Source organism: Oncorhynchus clarkii, chromosome 17 (assembly GCF_045791955.1).
Source record: "Oncorhynchus clarkii lewisi isolate Uvic-CL-2024 chromosome 17, UVic_Ocla_1.0, whole genome shotgun sequence".
NCBI lineage: Eukaryota > Metazoa > Chordata > Actinopteri > Salmoniformes > Salmonidae > Oncorhynchus > Oncorhynchus clarkii.
The window spans coordinates 40,707,374-40,717,652 of record NC_092163.1 but is presented as its reverse complement, the minus strand read 5'-3'; the positions used below and the strand labels follow the sequence as shown (position 1 = coordinate 40,717,652).

Genomic DNA, 10,279 nt, shown 5'->3' with positions numbered 1-10,279 from the left:
GGTTTGATTTATCAGAACACAACATCCTGAAGCTAGCTATGCCATCAATCATTTTATTTTGGTTTCCCGTGCAGCTGCAACAATTACTTGAACCAATTATTTGAACAAAAACGATGGAAATACTTTAAACAATAATATGAACTGAAACCTTTATATAAATGTACAAAGCATATAAAATGTAATCCGTCATAAAATAAAAAAAAGAGCACACACACACACACATTCTAAATGAGGAAACACTAGATATACTCTGGTAGGGTCTAGTTATCTACTGTAAACATCCTCCTTGTCCAAATCCATGTGTGTATGTGTGTGTGTACATGTCTGTGTTTCATGCGCATCTGTTTCTGTATGCATACATGGGTTGGACTGTATGGTCATGGAGGTTTGTTTGAGTGTGTCTGTAAACTCAGACATCCTGAGTGGAAGACAGGCTGACGTGGTAACTGATGACGGCCTCGGGTAGAAGTTGCCCCAAAACACAGATCTAGGGCTAGATTCTTTCAGATCAGCGCTTGCTGATACCAGCATTGAGGTCAGAGGAGGAACTGCATTAGAGCTGTCAAATCAACAGGCTCTCCCGGCGTTATACCTAAAGCGGACATTGCCATTGGCTGCATGGAGTCGCATTAACAGAAATCTCATGCAGCGCTGTTTACAAGTTAGAATACTGGAATGTGAGATGTAATCTACACTTCGATTAGGCTGATAGAAATCCTAATTATTTTGTTTAATGAATTTGAGCGTCATTATTTCTATATAGCCTACACATTCTCGGTCTGAACTTCTAACACAAGTGGGACGTTGTGGCTTCATGAGATCACCAGAGCAGCTGCTCACTGATTTGACAGCTCCAACCCAGTTACATCTCCGTCACTCCAAAACATCAGCTACGCGGGTGTCGTCTATCGCTGGTTAATGCTTGATCTGATTGAATCTAGGCCTTAGTATCAGCGCAACCTTAACCTTGCCAAACCCTGACCTTAACCAATAGGGGAACAAAGAAAAAACCTATACCCAAGGTCAACTTCTACCCTCTCCTCAACTGTCATTGATGGGTGGGGGTGGGGCCTGAGACTGGGGGCGGGGATCAGGGCTGATCAGCCTATCCAGCTCATCGACCTGCGGGTTGGGTGTGGCTGCGGGTCGTGTTGGCTCCCCCAGAGAGGTGATGAGGTTGGGGACACTCTTGCTCCGGACACACTGGAAGTCCACGTGTCGACTCTTCCCTTCCTCCTTCTCCCAGGACAGCTGGATGAAGGGCCGCTGCACATAGTTATAGATGACCTCTGACCTCCCACCGGGACGGCGCTTCACCTTCTCCTTACAGGTAGGGTACCCTGGGATACATGAGGACCAGACGCACATCATGTTCAGTATCTCTGTAGGGTTTGCGGATTTGAGAGAAGCAAAATGTAGCCTATGGCATTGGAAGACTTGGGGCTAGATTCAATAAGTATTCCGGAAGATTTGTGTTATAGCGCAATTTAAATGTAAATGTCATTTTCGATTGAGACGACATATCCCACTGGGCACAGACGTCAGTTCAACGTCTAGTTTTGATTTAAATACGGTCGAGTTGTCAACTAACGTGAATTCAACGCGAAATCAACAAACAATTTCACCATGTCATTGGATTTAGGTTAAAAGCTGGGTGAAAAAAAAGTAGAAATGTCCTGACGTTGATGACTTTTTGCAAACCCAATCAGTTTTCCACACTGATTCAACATCATCACATAACATATATTGTTTTATTGAAATAACGTGGAAACAGCTTTGATTCAACCAGTTTTTGCCCAGTGGGATGCAGCTTGTAATACATAGTCTTTAAATTTCAATCTAGCTATAGACGGGTTGGTTGCTTAGATTGTTGACAACATGCAAACTATATTTGGTCTCCAATGTGTATTGAAAATACATTTTCACAATGAGCACTTGTTGCTTCTCAAATACATCGTTACAGTCGTTGGTTAGCTAGCTAGCAAATGTTTTGCCATATTAGCATTGACATAAAATCAGACAAAACACCGCAAAACAAGACATGATATCAATAACAAGATGAAACGTGCCACTTAAGATTCCCCTCAATGTTACTAGCTATCATGCCACCCAGAATCCCAACAAAACATGGACTCCGTCCCCATTAAAACACGTGCATCATTTTCATCTGCTAACCCATATATAGCATGGATCTTCCGCGATACGGATTGAATCTATGCCTTAGATTTCTTATACCTATTTGTTTCTTTCAGATATTCAGACACCTAAGCAGAAGAGGCTGGGAGAAGAGGCTGAGGGCTAGCGGGTTGATTTGGGACATGGTAACGAACTCACCCTCAATGCCGATGCGAATGTTCTTCAGTCCTCTCTCCTTTAACAGTGCTTTGGCCACATCTCTGTTCTCTATGTACTTGAAGAAGCGGTAGAGCTTGGTGCTGTACAGAACTGGGCACATTGAAGAGAGAGAGAACAGGAAATAATATCGAACAAAGTGCTCACTCCAAATGATTCATAGTTATTTTCCAAAAAAGGTTGGGGCACTAGATTCTAAAAAAAATCTAAAGTATAGAAAATGAAACAAACAGCACTGTCCGAAAGATACATGTCCATGATTTATTTTATTAATAATGTCTGATTCATTATAATTAAGGACTAGGTCTAGGTCACTAGGTCACTTACTCTGTGAGTACTCCTCTCCCATGGGTGGAGGGTTGTCATGGTCCCAATCCACTATATCATCATCTGTGAGAACTACGATGTGACACTCCCTCTCTCCCTCCTGAGCACTGGACACCATCACCGGGACAACTAGCTCCTCTAGGAAGACATCAAACTGACGCTTTGCACCGTCGTTGGACAGCTCATGCAGCAATGCACCTGGGACAGGAACGAATGGTCACACCATTTGAACTATGACCTCTGATTTGACATCATAGTCTCTTGTACATGGCAAAATGTATATTTCAATAGTGAAAATTCAAGATGAAGAAGACTCAGCAATTAGGAACAGATTTTGAAAAGTGGTTTAACTTCATTCTGAAAACTGTGCATGCAACAATTGCAAAACATTAGTCAACGTTTCGGTTTTGAACAGGCCCCTGGTCAGACCCGGTGTGACTGTGCTACTCACTGAGGTCTCGGCACCTGACGGTACTGTAGTCAAAGTTAATACAGAGGTAGTCACACGCTTCTCTGAGCTCAGACACTGACACCCCCTCTGGACACTGCAGGATACCCCCTTTGTAAAAGTCCTGCGAGAGAGGGAGAGAGAATGAGAGAGAGAGAGAGAGTCACGGGACAGAGAGGAAGAGGGGGGAGAGAGAAACACAGTAGGTTAGTTTAGGTAAGGGAAGGGAAGACATAAGCAATTTCATAATTCAGGGGAACTATTTTAAGTGAAACACACCAGGACGACTTTGAATATGCTGGCTCCGATTCCCTCAGCGATCTCATACTCTCCCTTGGCGTTTGGCCGGGTGAAGTGACGGGCAGGACCAAACATCCTGAGAATTCAAATGTGTTATTTATTTATTTAATTATACTAAATGTCCTCACAATATGCATTTCTGAGTTTAGTGCATGTTGAAAGCCTTGTCTGTGTAGATGTCCAGTTACCATTCAAGTCTTATTTCCTTTCCTTAGTACAGTGTTGTCACACCCTGATCTGTTTCACCTGTCTTTGTGCTTGTCTCCACCCTCCCTCCAGGTTTCGCCCATCTTCCCCATTATCCCCAGTGTATTTATACCTGTGTTCTCTGTTTGTCTGTTGTCAGTTCGTTTTGTTTCGTGAAACCTACCAGTGTTTGTTCCCCTGCTCCTGTCTGTTCTTGCTCCTGTTTTCTAGTCCTTCCCGGTTTTGACCGTTCTGCCTTCCCTGAACCTGAGCATGCCTGCCGTTCGATACCTTGCCCCATTTCACTGGATTATTGACCCCTGCCTGCGCTGACCCTGAGACTGCCTGGCGTTCTGGACCTTTTGCAGCCTCTCTGGATTACTGACCTCTGCCTATGTTTGACCTGTCATTTGCCTGCCCCTATACTATAAATAAATGTTTGTTTCTTCAACACTGTCTGCATCTGGGTCACACCTGGGTCACAAGTGTAACTTGTCAGAATCATAACAATGCCGCCATTGTGTATGCGAGAGAAGGTGTTAATGAGAGGAATATTCCTGGGTAATATTTGACTAATCTCAGATTATTAGCCAGATTAACCCAAATGGCCAATGGGTCAGAGTAAACATCACTCTCTGAGACTAGAAACAAACCACTCTGAAATGATTCCTGGGGGATTAGGGTTTTGTTAGTGTTTCTTCTTTATCTTTCCCTGGTCTAATAATAGGCTGTACTACTGTATTGGACACGGTGGTGATCCACGCTTGCCTGATGACTAACCTGGCCTGAGACTTGAAGACTTGCGTTAAGGCTTTGGCTGATTTAGGTCAGTGGGCTAGCACAATCTTGTGAGAGTCTGTTACACTATAATAAAAGAGTCTAAATCTGACACACAGATTGTGATGCTTAGGGGTCTGGACCTTACCTCCCCAGCATGGTGTCAGGGTGCGCGGTGAACAGGGCGGGGTCCACCACAAAGTGAGTCCCGTCCACCATCAGGGTCACCCGCTCATGGGGGAGGCGAGACAGGGGAGACAGGTTCTTCTCACCCCTCCCCTCACGTTGGAAGTCTGGACGTGCTGCCATGTCAATGTCTGGGGGAGAACAAGTGCCATCACAGTTGACCTCATGGATTTACATTTGTGCCAGAGATATCCAACAAATATGTCAACTAACAAATGTGGCCAAAACCATCAGGCAGTGAGGACACTGGCCCTGACATGGCTTTATCCCCCATTACTCCAACACGGGCATATCATGGTTAGACGGAAACAAAGGTGGGCTGGAGCAAAGACCTGCCCTACTGTACTGTCGGTCTAGTTGATGGTAAGGGGTCAGACAACTAGTAGTATACAGGCCTTCAAAACCGGCCGTCCCACTGAGTCAGTGAGTCTATTAGCCTGGTGCCCTGGACCCATCTGCTACTGTCAGCCTCCTCACTAAGCCCTGAGAGGAGGAGGAGATTACTGCAGTAGCGTACCGTAGCTGCACAGTAACATGCCAGCTTTTCCAGCCTCACCACTTCTCCCAGTTATCTGGACTGGGATTGAGACAGACAGCAACAGGAGGGGTCATGGGAATAACTGTCGAGGGATGAAGTCGACAACAGTGGCCACAATACTCTCTGTCTTACATACAGTATCTGCTTGGGTCTCTGACATTGAAGATTGTTTTGCTACTAACAAACCTGGGATTCATCTCCCACCAATAGGGCAGTGACATCCCTCCTGCACTTAAACTTGGTATTCAGCTGACAACAGAAATAAAGAATTATATACAGAAGTGTAATGTGAGAGGACAAAGAGTAGGTATTATTCCAGTGGAAGGAGAGAATTTGTTATTATTTTTATTTAACCTTTATTTAACTAGGCAAGTCAGTTAAGAAGAAATTCTTATTTAATGACGGCCTACCGGGGAACAGTGGGTTAACTGCCTTGTTCATGGGCAGAAAGACCGATTTTCACCTCGTCAGCTCAGGGATTCGATCCAGCAACCTTTCCGGTTGCTGGCTCAACGCTCTAACCACCTGCCCAATTAGAACCTGTCTAATGAGAATAACCATTAGACAGGTCGTAAACTATGTTAATTTAGCTTTTCAAAGTAAAATAGATTTAGTAAAAGGGTAATTAGTTAAAGGGTAATTAATGCGTGGGTTTTTCTACTGGTATAACACCTGAGTTGTAACAATGGTCTTCAACGGTGTGCAGTGCACAGCATTCCATTGTAGCCAACAGGTGGAAGACAGACAGGTTCTAATGTAACACAATGAGGAAAAGGGTTTGATGGGATGCAAATTCTAACAACTGTTGAGGAGAGCTGATAATATGAACACTGCACTGTAACATAACTGGTAGCCTAAACCCAAAATCAAAATATATGGTAGGCTACACCAACCCATACCGTATAGCCCCAACCCCATCGAAAATTCACTATTTGTCTAGCTAATAAACAGCACTGACTATTTTATTCAGTCTGCGTCCAGGGTGTAGACAATTTTCACCGTATCCGTCCCTGCTGACTTGAGATTTGACAGCGCTACGAATTACGCTGCGCCACATGTCTGGAGCTTACGTGCCCGTATCACGGTCTGCATACGTCATAACAGAAATACAGAGCTGTAATTATAAAATGCCATAATAACGTTCAGATACAGTCGCAGACATATTACTAAAACATAAGCTATAGGCGACGGAGACCACCAGACAACGACTACCCACCACAGCCTTACCAGAACGTCTGAGTGAAAACGGCTGTTCTCTGTAACCGGTTTGTCACGCGAACGATGGACCCGATGCCAAGTGCCAGAGCGCGGGGTGCAGGAATATGGGTTTACCGAAAGCGCCCCAGCCCATACGGTGACAGCGGATCAGTGCTCTCAAATCCAATTACTCCCGGTGTAGAGATCCAGAGACTCTCGTAAGAGAATTCCCCATCCGTTTGTTTCAACGCGCAGAATTGCTACTGTGTATCTACCTTTCCTTAACTGACCCCTACCATATATCTCCAATAATTTGACGGGGGGTGGGAACTATTTTCACTTCATAAAGTCATATTTATTGGTATGGTTTAGAGAAACATTATTGAAACAAATAAACAGAGAGAAAATAATAAAATGTCTCTAATAATGTTATCTGACCGTAAGGCGCTACAGAGGGTGGTGCTTACGGCCCAGCACATGACTGGGGCCAAGCTTCCTGCCATCCAGGACCTATATAATAGGCGTTGTCAGACAGAGGAAGGCCCATAAAAGTGTCAGAGTCTCCAGTCACCCAAGTCATAGACTGTTTTCTCTGCTACCGCACGACAAGCGGTACAGGAGCACTAAGTCTGGGACCAAAATACTCCTTAACAGCTTCTACCCCCAAGCCATAAAATTGCTGAACAATTAATCAAATGGCCACCGGAGTATTACATTTACCCCCCTCCATATGTTTTGAACACTGCTGCTACTCGCTGTTTATTAGCTATGCAAAGTCACTTCACCTCTACCTACAAAAAATTACCTCAACTAACCTGAACCCCCCACACTGACTCGGTACCGGTACCCCCTATATATAGTCTCGTTATGATAAAAACATGATGGCAGTACAGACATGACCCACCTATTAGTAAAATCAAGTATAGGGAGTGGCGACCAGTCGTCATTCAGGGCAGCTCATTTTTGCAACAAAAAAAAGGGGGGGGGATTGCCTGTTTTGCATGTTATTTTGGCATAAATACGTGTCACATATCAGTTTGCAAACAATGTAAAATATATATATATAATTTAGTTAATAAAGCCGTATACAAACATGGTCTCTTCTTTGTTTTCTTGAGTAATGCAGCTCCAAAATACAGGTGTTTCAGCCTAATTCAGTGCTTTCTGTGGTGGTGGGGCAAGCCAGCAGAAAATATGGAGCGCTGCGCTGTAAATCCAGCCTCTTTCTAGAGCTACGACCTAAAGATCAATGACATAATCATGATTCAACCTTGTTTTTTTCAGAGTTCCCAGTTGTTTTGAAAGCACCATAAATCCAAAGAATGCCAGACTTTGATGACAAAATTTGCCCACAAAGGACCGCAGCAACATGTTCAAGTGAGCACAGCACAACAAGGTGAGTCCTGCTGAATGCTGCTGTAACAGTATAACTTTAGACCGTCCCCTCGCCCATACCCCGGCGCGAACCAGGGACCCTCTGCACACATCAACAACAGTCACCCACGAAGCATCGTTACACATCGCTCCACAAAAGCCGCGGCCCTTGCAGAGCAAGGGGAACCACTACTTCAAGGTCTCAGAGCAAGTGACGTCACCGATTGAAACACTATTTAGCGTGCATCACCGCTAACTAGCTAGCCGTTTCACATCTGTTACACTCACCCCCCTTTTGACCTCCTCCTTTTTCCGCAGCAACCAGTGATCCGGGTCACGGCACCAATGTAACAGTATAACTTTAGACCGTCCCCTCGCCCATACCCGGGCGCGAACCAGGGACCCTCTGCACACGTGAACAACAGTCACCCACGAAGCATCGTTACCCATCGCTCCACAAAAGCCGCGGCCCTTGCAGAGCAAGGGGAACCACTACTTCAAGGTCTCAGAGCAAGTGACGTCACCGATTGAAACGCTATTTAGCGTGCATCACCGCTAACTAGCTAGCTGTTTCACATCCGTTACACTGCTGCATAAATTATGTAAAATACCAGGGAGATATGTATACTGTAGCTAAGACAGTAATACTAAGTGAATGTTGTGTAGTAAGGTGTTAGTAGCCCATGTGCCTCACCCTAATAATTTGGTCTATTTACCCCTTTTAATTTCGCCAACTGTTCTGACTTGGTGTACAGGGAGAACACTGTAAGAACGGCAGATGTTCTGAATTCTGTCGCTGTACATTTCAAAAGTGCTAAACAAATAGTTATATTGACTACGCCCGTCCTAACTCGCTCATTAATGTCTTATTGAAATGACGGATTGCCTCTTATAGGGCGTTGGGCTAGTAACCAAAAGGTTGCAAGTTCAAATCCCGAGCTGACAAGGTACAAATCTGCCGTTCTGCCCCTGAACAAGGCAGTTAACCCACTGTTCCTAGGCCGTCATTGAAAATAAGAATTTGTTCTTAACTGACTTGCCTAGTTAAAAAAAGGTTAAAAAAATATATTAAAAAATCTGCTTGTCTTCCCCTTTATGCCATAGTTTGTACATCTCAATTGTCATTAGAAACCACATTTGTTTAAGCAAGTCAGCCACATCAGCTAAATGAGGCTGAATGAACTGTTTTGCTGCCAGACAAGGCTCCGCTGATAGCCAGGTGTAGCAGTGGTAAGATGTTGGGACCGCTTGTTGGGACAGCTTTATGTAGGCCGTTTGTGGGCACCGTTTGTTACTGTTATAGTGCAATTCATGTATTGTTTAGTCTTGTGGATTTGCTAGCATATATCCTACTTGTATTGTTTTTTGCCCCATCAAGAGTTACATGCTAAAATCACCACTGAGTACAGGCTACACATTATACACATTACACACCTTTACTTTGTTTAAAAGGCCTGTGGGAACACCAGATTGTATCATTCAAAACGTATTGAGATGAAAATGTTATTTTATCTTCTTTTTTGCCTTCATCACACTACGGCTATTTTATTTTGCCTGTATTTAACCAAATTACAGATGAATCATTAAAAAGACAATACCACTCACTACCTCTTGAAATACAACCTAATCACTTTTAAGCTTTTAAAAGGGGCAATCTGTGATTGCTATATGCATGTGTGGACATTCTAACAAATTATATACACATTAATACTTGAAGAATATAACTTATAAATGCCTTATGAGCTTAGTTCAACTGTCGTCACACCCTACCCGAACCCAAATTACAAGATTGTTTTACTCCAATGCTGGAGTAAACAAACGCTGTACCTTCAAAACATTCTTACAACTATATTGAATTTCTAAACAAACAGCTGGAGGATTGGCTTTCTCCTATAGAGCTCCATTTTTTATGGAATGGTCTGCCTACCCATGTGTGAGACGCAGACTCGGTCTCAACCTTTAAGTCCTTATTGAAGACTCATCTCTTCAGTAGGTCCTATAATTGAGTGTAGTCTGGCCCAGGAGTGTGAAGGTGAACGGAAAGGCACCTTGCTGTCTCTGCCTGGCCGGTTCCCCTCTCTCCACTGGGATTTTCTGCCTCTAACCCTATTACAGAGGCTGAGTCACTGGCTTACTGGTGCTCTTCCATGCCGTCCCTAGGAGGGGTGCGTCACTTGAGTGGGTTGAGTCACTGACATGATCTTCCTGTCTGGGTTGGCACCCCCCCCCCCCTTGGGTTGTGCCGTGGCGGAGATCTTTGTGGGCTATACTCGGCCCTGTCTCAGGATGGTAAGTTGGTGGTTGAAGTGATCCTTCTAGTGGTGTGGTGGCTGTGCTTTGGCAAAGTGGGTGGGGTTATATCCTGCCTGTTTGGCCCTGTCCGGGGGTTTCGTCGGATGGGGGCATAGTGTCTTTAAGTATGCTCTTTCTAATTCTCTCTTTGTCTCTTTCTTTCTCACTCTCTCTCTCTCGGAGGACCTGAGCCCTAGGACCATGTCTCAGGACTACCTGGCCTGATGACTCCTTGCTGTCCCCAGTCCACCTGGCCGTGCTGCTGCTCCAGTTTCAACTGTTCTGCCTGTGGCTATGGAACC

The 10,279-nt window shown here is 44.5% G+C and overlaps 1 protein-coding gene across 2 annotated transcripts; it reads right to left on the bottom strand.

Moving 5' to 3' along the window:
* Positions 1-35: 35 nt before the first annotated feature.
* On the bottom strand, positions 36-9,682 carry LOC139369740 (potassium channel tetramerization domain containing 20). 2 transcript variants are annotated; one of them, XM_071108999.1, is made up of 7 exons: positions 9,613-9,682; positions 4,539-4,707; positions 3,407-3,503; positions 3,131-3,251; positions 2,680-2,877; positions 2,335-2,445; positions 36-1,340 (listed from the first exon to the last, which is right to left on the bottom strand). In XM_071108999.1, the coding sequence occupies exons 1-7, from the start codon at positions 9,614-9,616 to the stop codon at positions 1,042-1,044; spliced, it is 999 nt and encodes a 332-aa protein (XP_070965100.1). In that variant the 5' UTR covers positions 9,617-9,682; the 3' UTR covers positions 36-1,041. The 2 variants fall into 2 exon arrangements, with proteins under 2 accessions (XP_070965100.1, XP_070965101.1); XM_071109000.1 differs by lacking the exon at positions 9,613-9,682 and adding an exon at positions 6,342-6,794.
* Positions 9,683-10,279: the final 597 nt, after the last annotated feature.

Excerpts from the sequence above, each read along its gene's own strand:
- LOC139369740 (XM_071108999.1), bottom strand. Across the intron at positions 3,504-4,538 it reads CCTGACACCATGCTGGGGAG|GATGTTTGGTCCTGCCCGTC; the intron begins GTAAGGTCCAGA and ends TTGAATTCTCAG. Across the intron at positions 1,341-2,334 it reads CATTCGCATCGGCATTGAGG|GGTACCCTACCTGTAAGGAG; the intron begins GTGAGTTCGTTA and ends CATGTATCCCAG.